At 38.1% G+C, this 20,918-nt stretch overlaps 1 protein-coding gene across 14 annotated transcripts in view; it reads left to right on the top strand.

The window, feature by feature from the left end:
• Positions 1-20,918, top strand: part of FRYL (FRY like transcription coactivator) — a 163,882-nt gene that overhangs the window by 40,305 nt on the left and 102,659 nt on the right. The window contains exon 1 of one of the 14 annotated variants that reach the window (XM_027676346.1): positions 816-906. The exons of the other annotated variants lie outside the window; for them this stretch is intronic. Coding sequence (XP_027532147.1) covers positions 831-906 — 76 coding nt within the window. The 5' untranslated portion in view covers positions 816-830. Of the gene's footprint in view, positions 1-815; positions 907-20,918 lie in introns of those variants that run through there. 14 annotated transcript variants of the gene reach the window in all.

Here is a 20,918-nt window from a genome sequence, read left to right as displayed (position 1 = left end):
ATACCAAAATTGTGTTAAGTCCTTTAAAAGACATAAAAAACCACCCACAAACCAACCTCAAACAGCTAGCAGAATCATAGAAGGGTTTGGGTTATAAAGAGCCTTGAAGATCATCTAAGCTCCAACCCCCTGCAATGGTAGGAACACCTTTTGCGAGATCAGGTTGCTCAATGCTCCGTTCAGCCTGGCCTAGAACACTTGCAGGGACGGGATGTCCAGAACTGCTACTGGCGGTAGGGGTTGGAGCTAAATCATCTGTGATTCCTTTGCAGGCATCTGCCCTGGGTGTACTACCTCTGGCTTTCCTGTCCTCCACTGTGATTCTGTTTTTCACATTTGTGATTTTGCTGATCTCTTGGCGTAGAAGGCATATTGTGCTTTTGGCACTGTGCAGAGCAATACTGGGCAGTTTATTTAATTCATCACGATCTTAACAGATCGGTTGGAAGTTTATTTAAAACTCAGTAAAGCACAAACAGCCTTTCATAGCCCCTTTTGGTCGTAACTGCAAGTAGTCGAGTAGTTTGGCTGCCAGGGGGTGGGTAGATCCCTCGCCGTGCCTGTGTGTCTGGTAGCATCCCTCGGGAGGAGCGCGGGTATAGCCTGAGGGCGGGAGCGCGCGCAGCCCCCGCAGCGGGCGGGGCGGGTGCCCTGCGGCGGGGGCGGCCCCGGGGCGGGGCCCGGCGGGCCAGGAGGGGTCGGTGCCGCCCGGAGCCGCCCCCGGCCCGCCGCCCCCCGGCCCTGCGTCACTCCGGGCCCGGCACGGCCCTCCCGCGGATGCTGGCGGAGGCGGTGGCGCGGCCGGCGCTCCGCTCCGCCCTGCCCGCACCATGCTCAGCCTGCAGGATTCCCTCTTCTTCGAGATCAGTATCAAGTCGCTGCTGAAATCCTGGAGCGGCAGCAGCAGTAAGTATGTCGCTGCACCCCGAACCACAGCAGCGTAGCAGATATCTTACTTTTATGTATATACATATGTATGTATTTACTTATCTGTGTGATTATTGCATGCTGCCATGTGAAATTGCCCTTTAAAAAGCAGCTTTTTAGCAGTGCTGGTGCAATTTGGCGTACCAATGTGAGAGGTGAGCGAAGTGCACTATCCGCTTCTTAGTTCTCGTGTAAGATTATATATGTATAAATTTATTTTTTATTTTGTTTTCTTATACTGCAGTTGTTCGTCTGATAAAGTTCTTTGCACCCTTTGCTGTCCAAGAGAGGTGACAAGTAGATGCTCTGTGCAGAGCATCTGTGCAGCATGTCTGTGCAGAATTACCAGATGCTGACACTATGTCTTAGTTCTGTCAAGCTCCAAATGCTCCTTTGAAGCAAATCAGTCACCCTCAGACAGTGTATTTTACAGGGGTCAATATTTTTGTGCCTCAAGCCTATTATTAAAGCTGCAAACAGTGCCCACTTTGATCTTCTAAATGGCTTGAAACTAGAGTTTCTAGGAGGATTTCTTTACTTAATTGAACCAGCAAACCAAGGATGCTGCTCTTGGTTCAGACAACCAGTCTGTCCTCAGATCACCCCTTCACACATGCTTCAATGCAGGGTCTCGGGCCGGGAGCTGCTTGCGCTGTGTAGCAGGCTGTGCTAACGTAAGCACAGCAACTTAATGACAGGTCGCCAGGAGGTGATAAAGATGACGTATTTGAACATCAGCTGAGTATTTCATATTTCTTAAGTGTCTTGTATTTTTAAAAATGAAAAAGGTCAAAAGGTGGAGGTGTCTGGTATCTCAGCTTTATGTGTCATTAATTGCTGCTTGAGGTATACTCGGATGCACAGTTTCCACTCACCAAACACTTCATAAAAATACTGCGTTAGGATTTTTACCCCAATACAAAAGGGTTTGTTTCACCTCTCTGTCTTGTTTGAAGGAATTAGTAATAAGTTAGTTGTTGTACAGTATATTAATCAGTGCTAGGAGAGTATGCAGCTACTTAGTTTGTCCTAATAGCTCATTTGGACCTGATTTGCTTTTGCGCTGCCTGCTGTAATTCATTATTTGAACTAATAACTTCTAGACTTATAAGATAAAGCAATGAATATTTCAAAACGGGCATCCTTATAGGTTATACTTTTTACTTTGTTTAGTTTGTGTCTTGCAGATCAACTGTATCTGTTCCAAATTATACCTTGTAATTGTGCTTGGTAGTTTCTAATGTTTTTGTTGAAGTAAAGATAACTGGAAGGATTTTTCTAATATTTTATAGTAGAAGTTGAAGATGTCTTATGACAATGATGAAAAATCTTTGAAGTTGATTCATGTATATTGTTTCCAAACGAAATCAAATCATAGGATAAATCAGTTACAATAAATTCTATCTGCAACTGGATAAATAATTCTTGAATAGATAAGGAGATAAATTGCAGAATCTAGATTAGCTAATTTTCAGCTGTAATAAGAGTAATAATAACAAAAAGGGTGTCTGACAAGAGGTTATATATGATGCTATGTTTTCTCCTTTATGCCCTCTGTTATATAAGCACAATGAAAGAGTCTTCCTGACTCTTTCATCAGGAAGTGGTACTTAGATCATCTACCAACAAACCAATTTTCTGTGCACACTGATTAGATAGCTGAGGTTTATTTCACTTTTTTTTACAATTGTCACTCCATTTGTGAAAATTGCTGTGATTGTGGCATAAGTGCGTGTCTGCTCTGTAAGCGTGCGAGAGTCGCATCCTGATGGCTCGCTGTGCAGACTGGCCAGGAGCAGACCACTCTGTGCAGCCTATACCGGCTCCAAGTATTGTGATTCATAGGGATACCTTAGTGAGTTGAACTGGAGCAGGCAAGCTGGTTGCTTTTTTCTGAATCATTTTCTAATCAAGTGATGCAGTGTGTGCAGAGTGAGGAATTACGCAGTATTTATGTTGAGGATGTGTTTGGAAATTCTGGAAACATTCATATGTTAAGAAATTACTTGAGAAAAGTTTCTGCTGTGTTTTCATAAAATTTTTGGATGCAAATGCTACTTCTTACGGTTTATATGATAACTTAAGATTTTTGTATACTAAAGGATGTCAGAAGAGGAGTGCGTATGCTTGCATGCATTTCCATATACATAAAAATAAGCATCTTTAGAGAGTGTTTAAGTGTGTAACAGAAAGACAGCAAAGCTCCATGGGTCTGGTTAAGGGCTTGCTAAGCTGGCATAATGTTGCAGTGCTGGCTAAGGTTTTATTGTAGTTGATCTTTTTTCTTTCAGTAACAACAATGAAGTGACATTCATACGGCCTGGTTTCAGAATGCTGTCTCTGTGCCAACAATTTTAGGCATTACTTCTTTTTAAATGGAGTCAGGAATGTTCTTTTAATCCAACAGCAAAGTGAGGATGTTCCTACTTAAGAATTATTTGCTTACTGAAGTTGTGGATGTAATGGAGGCTTTATACTGGCTTGTCCTCGGGTTGCTTGGCTCCATAATATTTGAGGAATCTTAGTTGTGATAATGTATCTCAGTGTTCTTGGGTTCTGTTGTTCAGTCCATTGCAGTTTCAATATGTGGTCACTTTATCTATTTTTCTGAGGTTTCGATTTTGTAGAAAAGATATTAATTTTTGTTGTTTATATTGAACAGAGTAAGAAAGCTCTCAGATTTTGTCTACAAAACCCATCGTTTAAAGTTAAGGAGATCTGGATGCCATGAGAATTACTTTTATAAATGCAATATGGGGGTTCAAAAACCAAATGTGGTGCTGCTTACAGTGGAAAGCATTATGTAATAAATACCTTTTGGTAAGACACAAAATAACTTATAAGGAAAACTAGGCATGTATTTCTGAGACTTAGAGTCTGGACAGGAACAACTGCTTCCAGTAAACACAAGTACAACCCAATACTGCTTTATTAAAAGCTCTTCTGTGTTTCCAGTATATACTGTATTAGTAGTCATATCCTGTTTGAAAATAAAGAGCTATTTCTGGATTTTTTTTTTAAATTTTTTTAATAGTATGTATTGTCTTTCTAATTACTAACATGCAGCTTTCTGTTGCTGTGCTGCAGTTGTGCTCTGTCTGGTTAACAGAAGAGACTAAACAGAAGGGTACACCTGTCCTGTGGGTGCTTCTCTGTCCTTAAACTCGTCTCTATCTTCTTCTGGTAATTCAGTTTTGGAGGTGATTCATGAGATTTTTGGTACTGTTTTGCTCAACTTGATTCAGAAGTCATGCATATATTTCAAGAACTCATGCTGGTTAAGAGAACAGGGGTGCACTTAGCTTTGGCAGGCACGATGCTATGTTGGGGTCATTGCCCTTGACCTCCTTTTGATAAGAGTTGAGACAGTGATTTTCGAAATTACTTTGACTTCTGAGCCTGGGAACAAAGTCCTGCCAGGAAAGTGAGCTGCATCTGCCTGTACAGCAGTTGGTTTTGAAACTGTGTTATAAAATCAGAAAGAAATGGAGCAACTTTAAAAACAAGTGAAATTATTGGAGCTGTGGCTACCAGGTGCTGACAAGCATGTGAAAACTGGGGAGTTGCCTGGCAGATACTTCTGAATCATTATTTCTGTGAATGAAAAAAAGCACTCGAAGTTGAATACTCCCTTATCTTCCCATAGGAGTAGTCTGACTGAAGATTACTTCCTCCTTTACCAACCAAAAATGAATTCTTGGCTCTCAAGAGAGGTTCTGTTCTGATAGTGCAGTATTTAACAAAATAGCTGTAATAGATTCATTTTTATCCTGTGACTTTTCGTTTTATGACAGCAATGAAGCTATAATTTAAATAAGAAAGGTGAGATCACATTACAGTGCCATGATAGGAATGTATATGAAAAAGGAGCATATGAAGAATTGTGGGACAAATGTTTCCTTGACAATCTTATTCTTTGGGAGGAGATAGAGTGAGCTGAAGTATATATGGAGGTGTGCATGGCTTTTTAGCAAAAGCACAGATTTGCTGCTTTTGTTGTAATTTGCTTGTGTATTATACTTTTTTAAAAGTGATAAAAGCACAATTTGTTAATATTTTAGAAAAAATTATTGTATGATAAATTTCAACTTGTTTTCTCAGCAACTGTTAAACTGCAAAGAAAAATGAAACCTGAGGAAAAAAATTGGTCTGAGATGTTACATGATTGCTTCCTCTCCAGACTGTCCTTTGGGCTAAGAGTTACTCGTGTCGGTGCTCTAGAGAACTTTAATACTTTTTTTTAAATTCCAGTGGAAACATTAATATTACTTTGCTATCTAGAGAAATCTTATTTTCACGAGATATGATTTTTGGTGCCTTCCCAAACAATAATAGTAATTAAATAAATTAAATGAGTACAATATCAAGTAGGGTGTTAACTTTATTTCTCTAATGTTAAGCATCCCAAATAAATGTTCAGTCTTTTTTGCAGGAAACTTTTCCTAGTTGTAACCTTGACTTCAAAGAATCATGTTAGTAGTCGCCTTGTATGCTGAAACTTGATAGGCTGTTTCCAGAGAATGTAACATTTTTTCCTTATGATTAAATCTTCCAAAATTGTTTTGACATATTGAAAAGTGAAAATTTTAAATGAAAGATGAGTTCAAATTTATGTTAAGTTTTGAAAAAGCTACTAAATTCCACTTTTCTAAAAAAAAAAAAAAAGCATCCAAGTGTACTTCTTGTTAGTAAATGTACTTACAGGTCCCTGTACTGCCAGAGCAGCAAATTTGTTTGCTATAGGAGGGGCATATGATGGCTTTTCCACAGTCTGTCAGTTGTCATGGGAAAAGCAATTTTTTGTCATTAGTTCATCACCCAATTTGTTGTGGAGTGTAACCTCCATATTTGGCTCTATTTATGAACGTGACTTATAATGATGGCCTCTTGTGCAGTACATCTTGAGGCACATAATGAGTTATTGCATTTCCTGACGTATGGTGTGTTGGCATATATTCTGTTAAATGAAGTGCTAGTAACAATCTGTGTAGTAAAATTTGCTGTGGAAGGAGAAGATAGTTGGCTTTTTTTCCCCTTCCTTATTTCTTTGTTTCTGGGTAGGGTTGGAATAACAAGGTCTAAAAAGGGATACAGACTGAAAGGAGACAAAAGGCTATATCATCTAAGCTAGTCAAACTCAAGTACCACCCTGAAGCTGAAGAATACCTGATATACAGAAGCAAAAGTTCTGAACTTTTCAAATTTTTTCAGTCCTGCTCCGTTAGATGTGGGTCAAGTGAGCAGGGTGAAGATGAGGGGAGTTTCATAAGATGTCTGAGCTCCTTGTGTTTGCCAAAAGTGGTGGCTTTTTCCCCAGCCGTGCAGCCTTGTCACCTTTTCAGCTGCTGACAGTGGTATTTGTCTCATCCTTTTAGTGAGCTGTTTTGGGTTATTGCTTCAGCAGAAATTTTCTTGGGAAGGTGGCAAATTTTCTTTTGTTGTGAAATTATCCAACTGAATCATCTCAAGGGAAGGAGGGTGGATGTTGAGGCTGCTGTAAAAGACTGTTCAGGACCACCTACCTAGCAGTGAGAGGCTGACCGCCTCTTTTCGTGGGCATATATGGATGTCTCAACTCAGCTGGATCGAGTCTTGCTCTCATGTATATTGCATAGAAGCCTCTTTTATATTTGCTTATTTTTCTTCTGTATGACTGAGGCAGTATGATTGGGGTTTTGGGTATTTTGGGGTTGGTCTAGCTTAAACTACTGATAAACATTCATACCTACATGTATACTTTTTGCCTGCTTTATCTGTTTGATGCCTGCAGTCTATACTGTAACGCTTGGTGTGTAGATTGGGCATTAGGGCGTGGATTAAGGAAGTGTATGTATCCAGATTTTTACCGGTCATATCCTTTACCGGCTAAGGATGTATGATGTTTTGGGCCTTACCTTGGACATCTCTGCACTTAAACATGGAAAATATTGAACTGTGATTTAAAAAAAAATAAAATTTTTTTTGGAAGAGTGTCATGTGTGAGGTTCTTCGTATTAATTTTTTAATAAGATGCCTGCATTGTTGGAAGTACATTATGTGTTGGGATATACATTATTTGTGTTCATCAGGCATAGATACACTAAAATGAGCTTTCCATTGGGACATTCTTTCTATTAAAGTAATAAACTTTTTGCTAAACCCATAACTATATTCTGTAATGATTCAAATCACGGAAGAGAATGCCGTTGAAAGGAGAAAATGCACCAAATGGAAACCACTCTGTCAGCTGCTGTTGCTGGAATAAACTGCGTGCTCTGCATGGACTTCAGGAAAGCTCCAGATAAACCAATTGCAACAACCCATATCAAATACCTCATTTCTGCTGACTTTTTTTTTTTTTACACTCTAGCTCTGCTGCTTTTGTATTTGAGGGGGAAAGGTTTAGACATTAGGGGTTTAATAGCATTTAAGAGATCACTGACACAACAGCATTTATTTATTTAGAAAGGTGACTGCTAACTGTTGTTTACTATAATCTGTGTGCATGCAGATTTTCCCCTGCAGAGAAAGAAATATTCTTCCTCATTCCCATACAAAGAGCAATGATGCTAGTCAAAGGGAGCTATTACATTTTGTCCAAAATAAAGGGTGAATTTAAACTTAAAGAGGAAAAGACCATTCTAAATAAAAGGGGACATGTGCAACCTGAAAGATACCAGGCCATGCTACTGTAAATATGAATTAAGTGTTTGAACCCTAACATTCCCAGTCACCTGTGTGAATGTCACAAGCAGAGGTTTATATTAGTAGGTCTGATAGAAACTACATGCTGTGAGAGATTTCATGGGAGTTAAATATGATTTGTATAATAGACTACCAAGCTGCAGTAACAAAAGAACATTAAATGCTGAGGCATAGAATTGCTTTGTTTTAATTACTTTTAATATTAGAATTATAATTACTGGAAAATTAAGGTACATAAAAGAATAAACTTCTTATAATGGAGTTTGCATTGATAACTCTCATTGGACAAATCCAGAAGTTTTTATAAAGTGATCTAGAAGTATTTAAAATACAGCGATGGTCAAAAAGGAAGAGGTGGCAAATGTTTTAATACAGTTACAGAATTACTTGTTTTATGAGTCTTTGATTAATTTTCAGCGTATTTTAAACTTGCTGCTCTAAGTAGGCGTAGTTAGAACAAACAAAAAAAGCATTATGTGTAGGACAGATTTTACTCAGTTCAGAACAACTTCTACTAATGAATATATAAAGCTTTCAAAATAGTAGTAGAAAACAATAGGCATATAAAACTTTTTCATCATTCTTTGCCTTTTCTCATTCTTCTGAGAATCAATTATTTGAAAATCCAAAGACAGGATACTTCAGAAATAGACTGCTAAGAGTTTAAAAACCCAACCATTTCAAACTTCTAAAATAAAAATTTTAGTTTAAAACATTAATATTTATAGGTTTCTGCCTCAGGAATTAGTTCAAGTTCTAGAAGCAATTAATTTCCTAAAGACATCTTAGCACAGCATGGGAGGTATAAATAACTCCTCTGCTTCAGCCCATCAGGCACAGCTAGCATGTGATTTGGGGATATTTTCAACTTTATTTTTTGAAGTTTCCCTTGCAGACAATTGGTACAGACAAGAACAATAGTCTAGAAAGATGTATGAGTGCCTTAAGCCCTTGCAAATCAATGGTAGCTAATTAATGGATTTTGGAAAGAATTGTTACATTCACAGTGCTATCAAAGCAGTGTAAGTAACCTTAAGGGTTGTTGATTTTCTTCCTTCTACTTCTTTTATTCATCATCCCTCTTTGCTTCCTTTGTTCACGTGTCTGAACTAGAACTGGAGATCTTCAGGTTGGAAACAGTGGCATTTGCGAGGGTGCTGGTGCACCAGGATCACTGGTCAGTAAGAACTCAGCAGCTCTTAATGCAGCCAATCTCGGGCTTAGGAAACTGCTTGTCTGACATCTCAGTGGAAACTTGCCTCCTTTTTCTCTCTTAATATCTTGCTTTCTGCTGGGTGTCAGCAGGACGTAGCAGTTGGGCCAAATATCACCAGATTTTTACTGTTCTTTCAGCTGCGAATAAGGTCTTGTCCTGAAAAAAAGAGCAGCTTGCAACTGGCACTTCATTTTTATGACAGGAGAATGAAGAAAGAAAGAAGCTAACCCAAGTGTACCGAGGTTTGGCCGAGAAGTTCAAAGGTTTTCTTGGTAGCTGTTTGAACACTGTGTCCAGAAACTCATGACAGACTGATGTGGGGATATTAAGATGGAGTCATACATTGTTCTGCTTGTAGGACTGTTCTTATCCTTGAACCTCTCTCCCCTTCAGAAACTAACTGGATAGGAAAAGAGGAAAGAGGAATCCAAAACCTAGAAATTACCTAGCAGAAGTGCATGGATAAGAAATATTTTGGAGTCTTTTTCTCTTAGTTTTAAAACTCTTCTTTAATAATAATTTTAAAAACCCTGAAAAGGTACTTCAAGCTATAATTTTTCCCCCACAGGAAGAAAACCCCACCAATGTATCACTAATTCTGAAAGAATTATGTTAAGCGAAAAAACTTGTCAAACCCAAGTTTTACAGATACATTTTAATCCATAGTTTGTGCTGATCTTTTATGGCCACATCATCCCTAACTGGATGGAACTGTAACTGGATGCTGTAACTGGAAAACTAGAGTGCTTATCTTGGAGAGAACAAGGAAAACAGAACAACCTTTAATCAAGTAGGGGAGAGAATGGCAGGACAGGGCCTGGGAGGTCCCTAGGGAGGGTGTGAACATCAGTTCTATATTTTTGGAAGCAAACTTGTACGATTTCAGTATCTAAAATGTGATGAAGGGTGAGAATTAGGCTGCCACTGAGCATAAAAACTTTCTGAAGCATATTGAGGTGAAGTTCAACATCATTAAAATTGAATCTCGCTGTGCCAAACTGATGTCTTCCTGGTGATGCGAGTTTTCAGAATGGTAAAAGAATATAGTATGCACTGCTTATTCTGAAGACCTGAAGTGAGGAAATACTGTTTCCTTGGTTAATTTTAGTTTAATTACTGGTCTATTAGATATATTCTTGCACTTCTATTGTTCTTTCTCAAGCTTTTGTATCTCTTCTGGGCTTCCTTCTGCTGAGACCATTTACCTTAATGGTGCTGAGAAAAATGGTCTCAAGTCCTTGAGAATTATTTGCAGTTTTAAGACTAGGGTTATGGAAACTGACTGCCAGAAAGTGATTGTGAATATCGGATAGCTTTAGCTATTTGGGGACTGGGAGAAGTGACAGAGACCTATGAGGTGCAAAAGAGCAGCTGTACCATCTTGACAGTATTGTCTCTGCAGGGTCATTCTCAGGGGCCTCAGTCACTGATTCCTGATGAGTGAGAGTACTTTCAGAAACTGTAGACTAGGCCAGAGTTAACCTTCTGAGTTAGTGACAATGTAATGCATGTGTGTTTTGTGTGTCTTACCTAGAAAAGTCTCATGAGAAGGGGGATGGGATATTTCTAGCCTTTAAATGTATTGATTCATCCTGTTAACTTGAAGATGTCTTCTACTGTGCAGTCTGTGTTGTGACTCCAGTGAGGTGGCAGATCCTCATGAAGGATTGCAAGTTTTCATCAGCATCTACAATTAGGGAAAAACCTGATAGATTTCTCTTGAGTTTTCTCAGTTTTCCTCTCCTTTGCTTTTTCCCAAGCACAGCTGCTTTAGTAGGGTATCGATAACATATTTGTGGAGATTAAACCCTGTCCTCCCCTTGAGTTGTGGCTGTGGAGTAGCTGTGTTGCTGGTCAGACTGCCTTCTGTTCTCCATCTGCAGAGGAAGAAAACTTGTAATCTCAGTCTTGTGTGGATCTAGCAAACTTATAGTCAGCTCAGAAGAGAAGTGGGCTTTTTATAGCATGATTAAAACAGCTTGATGTTTTATGTTGGTGTTAATACATGTCCATACAAACTTAAATACCACATCCTTACAGAAAAAGACGAGCGATGAGCTCTGGATGTGAAACTCGTATTTCTAGGTCACTGGCTGAGACTGTAACTTGGCAGAGGCCAGAGCTTGTTATCGTTTTGTGGTTTGCATTTGGTCTCCTTCCAGGTGTCAGGACCAGAGCACTCCCTGCTTTGAGGCCCTAACCCCCGACTGAGCTCCATAGTCACTGCACAGTCCCACCATGGCCAAACTGCTTCTCTGCTTCTGTCTCCCTCAAAAGTTGTTCAATTGTTTATCTCGTCTGCGTTTTATTACTGTAGAATGATTACTGAGGTAATGTTATCTTAGGATACACGCAGAATTTGCCTCTGTCACTGACATACTGAGGAAGCTTGAAGTCCAAAACCTTGACCAGAGAGGGTGAGATTTCTAGGGTTGAGTGGGAATAACTGGGCAACACATAAAATCCCTTTTGGTAATAGTATACCTGAGCAAGAAGGAAGCAAGTATTGCTTCATTTTCAAAATAATGCTGCCAGTATATTTATATATTGCAACTTGGGAGATGGCAGCATTGACTAACTGTCTGTGCTGATTTTGGTCGTTAGCCTAAGTGACCTTTTTATTAATCATATAGCAGTACTAGAGAGTGCTACAGATTATCGGACCATTATTTTGTGATATCCTCTACTAGGAAATTTTACCCTCTCTTCCTGGAGAATTTTCAAAGCAGAATCTAAATAGCTTTTAATTTTTTTTTTCCCAGTATATTTGTTCTTTTTATATTTGTGATGAACTGTGTAGTCTTCTAGATATGCAAATACTGCTGTCATTAATGGCCAAGCCATAGTTGGTGTCAGCTCATGTGGTTAAATGCTTAGTTACTTTTCAAGCCTCAAAACCTAGTAGTATTTGAATGATTGCAGTTCTGAATGTAGCTGTGACACAGTTGTCTTACATCCTTACAGGCTGCTCTCTTTAAAGTATGGTTTTATGTATAAACATGTTTTTATTCCTGTCCATTAACATGGAAGAGTAGGAATAGATTTTACCATACTTTATTTTGCAAGCAAGCATTTCTGTTACTTTGCTGATACACTGTGGATATTTTCCATGTCTTCCTACAAAAATACAAAACCTACTCTTTAATTTTTACCAGAAAACAGTGTAGGAAATGCTGTGGCCACATTGTATAAACGACGTAGCAGATTTAAATGTGAGATCTCATAAGGAGGAAAGCAGATGTTATTTAAGAACTGAGAGGAACAAAGGTTGTGTGTCCAAGAGGTCCATCCAGCAGCCAGGCACCAGGACAGGAATGCTCAAGGTGTCTGTCCAGCAAAAAGGCACCACAGTGCTTGTGTCAAGCTGTTACATCTGGAATCTGTGGCCATGGTATGGGAGCTGAGAATGCCAGGTGCCACATTCTCCTCATCTCCCAGGTTCCTCTTCAGTTGCCAATAGATTTTGGAGATGTGTGTTTGGAGCTGTCAGTGTTCTGTGTCTCCATCCTGTCCCTCTTCTGAGAGTCATTGCGTGGTTCTTTGTCTCCGGATCTAGGTGTGTTGTGAAACTGCAGGTGGGTACAGGGGGTGTGTCCAGGACCTGCTCACCTAGATGTTGTTCATGCAGGACATGCTGAGAGCCCCACTTCACTGGTGTCTCAACAGCCAGACCTTCCCATTCACACCAGTCTGACCTCTCAGTTACAGTTCTCTGTAACACTGTTTATAACTTATAACAATGTATTGAAACCAGATAAAGGTTCTTACTGTGGAGAGAGCAAACTATATTTTGAAGTAAGTTAGCAGATAAAAAGTTAAAATGAAAGTTGAGGAAGGTAAGAGATATTTCCTGCCTGTATTTCCTCATACCAATATATACAGCTCGAATCTTTTAAATGACCAATTTAGCTGTGTATTTTGGAGTTGCATGGACAAGCATATGACAACCTATTTTTATTTCAGATGTGACTAGTCTCCTCCCATGGAACTGACAAAGAAGCTGTTAACTCTGAAACTTCGGTGTGTTTATGGTGGCTAAGAATAGCTCTGCATGGCACTTAGTATTGTCTTCTTACAGAAGTCCAGTTCGAGCGCTGGCTGCGTCTGCATGCTGTGTGAGATTTTTTTAACAGGTTTGTGCTATGCCCTTGAGCTTCATCTGAAGACTTAAAGCTCTGAAGGCTGTCATCTGTTATCCTAAGGAGTTGCACAACTTTGAATTCTTCCTAATTAAGTTTACTTTTATTTGCACTAAGCATAGATAAATTTAGTCAGAAGTCTGATTAGAAATACAAGAGTCTCATGCCTGTTTTTAAAATAATATTGTTAACTAGGGTTTCGTGTGAACTCAGTGCTACCTTTTGCTGTTAAAGACTTAAAAAGTGCTGAGAAGCCTCAAAATACAATACTCACACTAACCACAGAAGCAAAGCAAATTTGGATAAGTGACCTAGTGAACAGTCCTAAATTTTATATGTATCTGTTAATTTTCATATTCATCAAACGTTTTTCCTCAAGAAAAATTGAAAATAGACATGCCAGACCATCAGTAAATTAAGCAGCTGATATTGCTGGTTTTCTTTAGACTTCGATGAATGAAAGGACTTGGCTCAGAAGAGTGTATTTGATAAACAGAAAAACACAGACAACTAACTACACCGAATTTAAAAACAGAATTTACAACCACATTGTAAGATATGTGTATGCCAACACAAGGATATTTATGTTTTAATTGAAAAAATAATCAGCCTCTCCTATGTGCTGATAACTCTTTGGTAGCTTCTGCTGGGAGCTGAAACCTGTTAGAGTTGAATTTTCAGAAGAACTGATCCCTTCAGTGCATGGCAGAAATCTTTATTCAGGGAAATGTTCAGATAATTTTTTTTTTTTACTGTTAAATTTAGGTAGTTATCTAGATGTGCAAAAAATTGGTTGGGTTTTTTTTTTTTGTTTGATTCCTCAGCAAAATTACTGTAAGAATATGCTTTTGAAAATGTTGATTTGTCTTTTTCTGGTTTTCCCTCCTTGACGTGTTTGTGTTAAATGTGACAGATTAAGTCTAATTTCTTTTCCTTTTCAGCTTATATGTTTGTATGGAGTATTACTTGGCAAAGCTGACGGAATCTTGAGTGTAGAACAGTTGTTCTTTTTTGAAATTGATATTTAATGCATGGACATGTTCTATCCCTGAACTGTGTATGCTTGAGCATATTCCAATGCTTGATTGTATTTGTTAGTTTATTCTTTTTTTGCTTTTTTTTAATCCTTGTGTCTAGCTTTAATCTAACATTTCAATTTTCAAATCTTCCTTGATATCAGAAATACTTATAATGTTTCTGAGTACTTCACTAGACAGTTACTTACAAAGATGTGAAAATGCTCTGTAAATGGACCCAGTCTGGTCTAATGTATTGGTTTTGAGCTTCAACTTGTAGAAATATTTTTCATCTGAAATACTAATGGAGCATATTGAAGTAAATTCTGTTGGTTTCTCTATAGATTTTTTAAAATAAGTTGTTTTGAGTGGGTTTTTTTCTCTTTTTTCAAAAACAGTACATGATTTGAAGTTCTTGATTACTTTCTGACTGATGTTCCAGAGTCCTTTTCCAAAATAGACTTTTACTGCAAAACTACCAGCATTCATTACTTTTTTGCATTTGCTCAGGAAAGGTATCAGTTTGACATTAATGAGGATAATTAAAGATAATGAGCATAATGAGGATAATGAGGAAAAGTATTTTCCTCTTTCAACTGGGAGCTGGAATTGCCCTCTTCTCACAAGGAAAGAATAAGTAGGCAGTGAAGGGAGGGAAGGCTAAACAAACTACCTTGGGTTGTGCTCTGCAAAAGAACTCTTTGCAAAAGCTTTTGGCTTCTGACACAGTCTTTTTGGAAATAATATCAATCATAAATTTGTTCAGCATTTTGACTGTTTTTTCTTTCAGTACAGTGCACAAATAGGATAGTTTTGTATCCTCAAGTCTTCAAACTGAGGATGTGGAGTTTTGTTTTTACAGTGAAACGTGAAGTAGGAAAGATGAGATAAGGTATTTAAGTTTCCGTTTGCTGTTAACAAAGACTGTGGTCATTTTGATGTATCTTTTCACTGCTGCCTTTATCTCTCTTCTGCTTTTTATTTTAGCATCACTTAGCATTGATATAATTTTATTGCCTTTGTTAAGCTCATGCTTAATATAGGATTCAGAGCATCAGTGTGTTTCCAGCCTGGTGCAACCTTCGATTTGATAGCCTAGGAAAGTGAAAATGGATTTACTTGTAGCAGCGCATGTTCTGTTCTCTGTCGCACTTCCCTCACCCCCGTGGGCTGAGCAGGGCATGCCTTCTGTACCAGTCAGAAAGGTCCTGGGGGAGAAAGTGTGAATGCATGTTTACCAGGACACTTACCTGTTGCTTGAGAAGTTGACTGTCATTCTGTGGCTCTCAAACTGGAGTCACATCAGGAGAGAGAGTGAAGAGAAACCAAAGTGCCCCCAGCAAGCTTAAATTTGTGCAATAGGAATCTGTATCCCCCTTGGAAACTTCTTCTAAAAAAATAAAAAACTCCAAGAGTTAGAACTGAGGGAAAGCTATGTGGTGCTCTCATGAGTTACGGCCTCTCTGCCATTACATGAATGCACAGTACCATCTAAAATCATGATAACTATGAATGGTATGGTGATGACCCTGAGCTTATAGGTCCCCATGAAAGCCAGGGAATACTACTGGCTGAGACTTAGTGGTGGCTTGTTTTACATTTTCCAAAGGGCAGGTGGATCAGAAGAACTAACAGAACAAACCAATGTTATACAATTCTATCCTTGCTCTCCATATTCAATGGGAAATTGAAATCTTTGTGCCTGTTGCAGTAATAAAGCTAAATAAAAAATAAACATCAGACACTGCCCTTTAAAATTAGTACTCTAAGCTTTTTTTTTTGGCAATTTAATCATACTGGAATAGAATTTCTTCTGAATTTGCACTGTTACTGAAGGTATGACTTGCAATGCTGTAGGAGCCTAACATCGAGGATAGGAGGTAAAGAAACAACTTCAGGGTTTTTTTATGTTTATGTGGTTATTTTTTTGAGAGAGTGCAAAATTTGTAAATTAGTGGATTTTGGTGGTTATATGTGCTCAGTTGTTATAGTTCAGTGTTTTGAAGGAAACTGAGATACCAGGATTCTTATCTACATACTTTGCTGGTGCGGTGCAAAGTAATTGGACAGTAAGGTCATGTTGAGTCATCACAAGGTCTTCTGGGAAAGGAGACAGTGGGTAACAGGTGTGTACTTTGGTTGGTATCGTTTCTCTGCGAAGTTTGCAGCTTGATTACAGAACTGTTTCCCAGCAGAAATTCGTATATTAAGTCTAACTTGCTTTATTATACATGCAGCCTTAAATTGAATTGAAAGCTACAGTTGTATAAAACCTCAGGACAGTAAAAGCATTTCTGAAAATTACCACTGGGAATTTAACTTATAGCCCTGAACCTTTACATTCCTGCCATGGTCCTGCTTCCATATGTGACGGATTGTATTCTAGATGATGGATGGGTGAGACTTATCCTTTATATTCATTTAAGCTGATCTTGCATCATGAGAGCAGCTTTTTGACAGTGAATCAAAGCATGTTAAATATATTAGTAGTTTGGAAGTATGCTATTAAATAAATCTCACTTCTTTCTAAGTAAAGATTTTTATGAAATGCAAAATATGATTTTAATTAAAATATTTTTTCTGAAGAGGTTTTTTATTCTGGCAACTGTTCTAGAAAAGGAATTACATAAACTACATTTTTAATGGTCTGACACTTTAATAGTCAGGATTTCCTGATGGCATGCCATAATCAAGAGTGACTGGGCAGGACTTGAAACAATTGAGTTCAAACTGATTTCCTCTTCCCCCTCCAGTTTTTGTGCTGTATCACATTGTTTTCCAGTGTGTATGGTTTGGTCTTTTGGCATCTTGTGCTATCAAAATTACGTCTTAATTTTTCTTTTTTTTCCTGTCTGATAATAATCTACGTGCATGGTCTACCATAGAAGGCTCTGTAAAGTGAGTCATGTAATGAGTTGTACTTCTTGCATATGCTCATAGCAATTTCAGCCAGTATTTCCCATATATGTCCTAGCTGTTAAGTTCTTAAGGATTTTTTAAAATGTGAATATGTAAAATTTGTCTTAAGCTCATCTTTGTGGGTTTTTTTTTAAATTTTATTTTAATTTTGTTGTTTGCCGTGGTAGTTGGTTGCACCATAGGTAGGCCATTCTGCCCTGTCGTCCCATACTAAGTTAGAATTACACAGCACTAGAGATCACATGAGCTTCAGCAATATCTTTGGGACTGTAGCTTCTAGCAGCCTTTGCTGCTGTCAAATCCAACGTTCTCAGTAGACAGAGGGAGCCCAATAACGACTAATAGTCTATTTCTGACTGACTGCCCTGGATATCATAACACTATCCTGAATGTCAGGGCTGACCTCTTTTTCAATCATGAAATTTCTTAATAAAAGTATTTGTGTGTTCTTCTGTCAATATAAAATACTCATCCATCTGATTTAGTTGATTGTACATTATGCATGTGGCTGTTGTTTATCCTGTTCAGTGCCAGTTCTGTAGAGAAACAGGTTCTCTGCATACAGTATGAGGATAGAGGTTTAGAAAGAACATTTTGTGGAGTTGCTACTTCTCACCTATGTATAAAGATAAGAGAAATAACTACCATAGCCCATAGTGGCAAAGCCAGTAGGATTTACTTGGAGAAATTCATAGCCCAGTTTCTCTCTTCTCATGGGTCTGAATTTAGGCAAAATAAGTATTTAAAAATATTTTCCTGATTTTGTCTCTGGAATTTATTTTATCTTTCTGTCCTGGAGTTTCAGGGAGGAAATTATATACCTATTTTAATTTGAGACTTTTTGAAGTAGCAAGAGATGAAGTCTCATACAGGGACTGGAGTGTTTGCTGGTTAGTTTGCTCAACCATTAAAGCAGGTAGACAAGAAGAATGTCTTGTTCTCTTCACAATAATTCCTCAAAGAGTGGCTGAATACTAGTATGAAAAAGGTGCAACATGGCAGAGAATATAGCAAAACATCTCCAGAAGATTATGGTGAGGGGGACTTCAGAAGGGAAAGAGACCTTTCAAAGACTTTTTGTCTTTGTCACACAGGGAACTCACTTCATACATGTCAGACAATGTTCACAGACATTCATGGATCTCAGACAATAGAAAAGATGGAGGAGAAAATTTCTTCTAAACTTAAATGTTTGGGGTTTGGTTGGCTGGTTGGTTTTTTTAATAACAAAAATATCACTTCTAAGTTTGATGCAATATTACTGAAATGTACTTCTCTTTCATTTTTTCCCTTTTGGGAGACTGGTTACATTTCTAGAAAACATTATGCCAAAGGAAAATCTGAAAATCACAGTTTAAAAATGAAATTATCAGAGATATTAACAGGAGTGGGGAAAAAGACTACTGAATCTTTGGAAGGACATAACTATATGTCATAAGTTATATGGCAAAGCTTCAAATTTGAGGATCATTTGTAGCAGCAAGACTGCTAAGGGATTGTAATCTGACCTAGATACCTAGAAAACTGGATGTTGCCAGATAAGGGTTTTATGCCTTAGAATTTCTGCTATATTGTTGTGTTGGCAGGAAGTAACGCATCTATTACCATTCTTGCCTGTTTTTTCAGAGGCTTTCAAAGGAGAAAACTAGCTTCATGTGAGTACTTGTAGCTAGACAATTTAGCAGCTGATCTCTAAGTTGAATCAACTTTCTGTAAAGAAAGGATGTTCAGGTTTGTTGGGATAGAAAACTGATCTTTGTGATAAAACTCAGAAGATTTCTGTGAAGTTTTTGTTCTGTGGTTTGTTTTTTTTTGTCCAAATGAAAGCTCAGCTGTTGTAGTACCAGTTCCCACAACAACTCAAAAAGACTTTCTGTATTCTCTCCCAGAGTATCCTTCATATTACAGCCATATGGTTAATTAGCTACTTATTGAAATAAATTTATCTTCTGTTTATTGATGCAGCATTCATTTATGTTTCTTTGTTCCAGAGTTCAGCTAAAATGAATATAAACATATCTGAATCTCCTTAGATAAATTGTCAATAGGGAAGTATTTCTACTGCAGAAGTAAAATTTAAGTTCCGATTTAGACATGGAGGGGAAGTTATCAATACACATGTAACTTCCTCTTCACTGGAAGGTCTGACTTGGCTTTACAAACATTACACTGAACCATATTGCTGAATTAAGCCAGTTGTAAGCCTGTTTCATCTTCACAGGTAGGTAATCCATTCATCTTACAAACATGTGACATCATAAATGCATGACAGAAGAACCAGCTACTATTGCTGGTTATTTAATTATTTTCATCAAAATCACTTAAAATCAGTAAGTGGGAGAGAGAGAGGTGAGTATGGATTTGCAGTCTGGGCTTAGTCCATATGGCCTGTTAATGAGATAATAGTCCTTCTTTGACTGTTCATGTAGTGTAATTGGACAAATGTGGAGCCATAGTCTTTGTTGAACATCTTCCAAAGAAAATTCACTGTATACGGCAAACACAGAGAAGTAGGAGAGAATTCCATAGCTCATGTTGCTGGATAAATGAGTCATGTAGTCTGAATTGAAAATAATATGTTAGTTCATCAGGAACTATATATCCAGATTAAGGTATGAGAAATAGGGGAGAAAGAGCAGGTTCATTTTTTTGGTCATGTATATTCTAATGTATTTGGACTGATTTCTGTTTCTACCGCTATATCTGTATTTGTGGTGTTACCAATCAGTAGGTGTGTTTTATGTAAAGCAAAGGAATATCTAGGTATCACACTCTGTGAAAATGTGTGGTCAGTGGCCCCTAATAGATATTTAATTTCACTGCCAACAACTGTGGGTTTTATTCACATTATTTAGGTAATGTTGTAAAGTGACATGGCTGTATTTTCAGGAGCCTGCTGTGCCTGTCCTTTCACTTTCACTTTTTCATACATCTTGCTGGTAAATGAGTGTTAATGAAATAAAGGGGAAAGTCTGGATAAATGCAGTGTAATGCAGAAGTATCCACCATCTCTGCAATGACTGATGACTCCAGCACTTGTGTGATGCTGGTGAACCAAGAAACCAGTGAGAGCCACGTGTGCTGCGGTGCTGGCTGAGCATGAGGTCAGCAGGGATTCAGTAGAGCTAGAGCTGGTAGGGCAGTGATGAATCCAGCTTATGGACAGGCTTCATGCAGTGGTTGGTAGTGTTACATAGTTTGGACAAAACCCGGTAAAGTAGGCCTGGCTGGTCCGATGTGTTGTCACATGCTTCAGCAACCCAGGTAAATTGTCTGGATCAAGGAACAGCAACTGCATCCTCCCATCAACACTCTGAAAGCAAATCCAAGAAATATTAGTCAGAATGGCTTTTTTTTTATATTTGTCTGTAGGTTGGAGGCTGAGATCTGGAATGTGCACCAGTTGTTAGAGCGGTATATGTTGAACTTCACTGTGTTCATAAAGCTGTTCGCCATTTCTTTCATTCAAGTCATAAGATTTTTTTCATTGGTAGAAGTAAGGGGACTTTAGAAACATAGAAAGCTGATGATCAACAGGAATTTTAGAATTGTGAAATAATGATAAAGTTTTTGAAGAAGTTGTCTGCTCTAGAAAACTGATGGCTGGTCTGGGACACAGGAAACCTAGGTTTAACATTTGGGTTCTGCTTATAATTTGTTGGGATGATTCTGGATAGGTTGCCGTCTCTTGAGCATTGACATCCTTATTAGGAAAAATTATTCCTTTGGCAAAATAACTAAAGATTTGTTGTTATGAAACACTCTAACAATCACTACAGATATGTTTCCATGTATATTAATATCACTTCTGTGAGGCAGGATAACATGTTCTAGATGTTATCAGAGTAGAAGACAAGGAGATTAATTAAAATTCCTTTAAGTAACCAGACATAATATTTTTAGTCTTCGGAAATTTTCTTATTGTCAGTTGGACATTCAAACCTTAATCTGCAACAAGTATCACAGGAAATATAGAGTACCTGTGAAAGTACACGTGCTGCAAAAATAATAGTTAAA

The sequence above is a fragment of the Neopelma chrysocephalum genome, unplaced genomic scaffold (assembly GCF_003984885.1).
Source record: "Neopelma chrysocephalum unplaced genomic scaffold, ASM398488v2 Primary Assembly neopelma1_42, whole genome shotgun sequence".
Classification (NCBI taxonomy): Eukaryota; Metazoa; Chordata; class Aves; order Passeriformes; family Pipridae; genus Neopelma; species Neopelma chrysocephalum.
The sequence above is the reverse complement of the archived record's forward strand: the minus strand, read 5'-3'. Positions and strand labels throughout refer to the sequence as shown.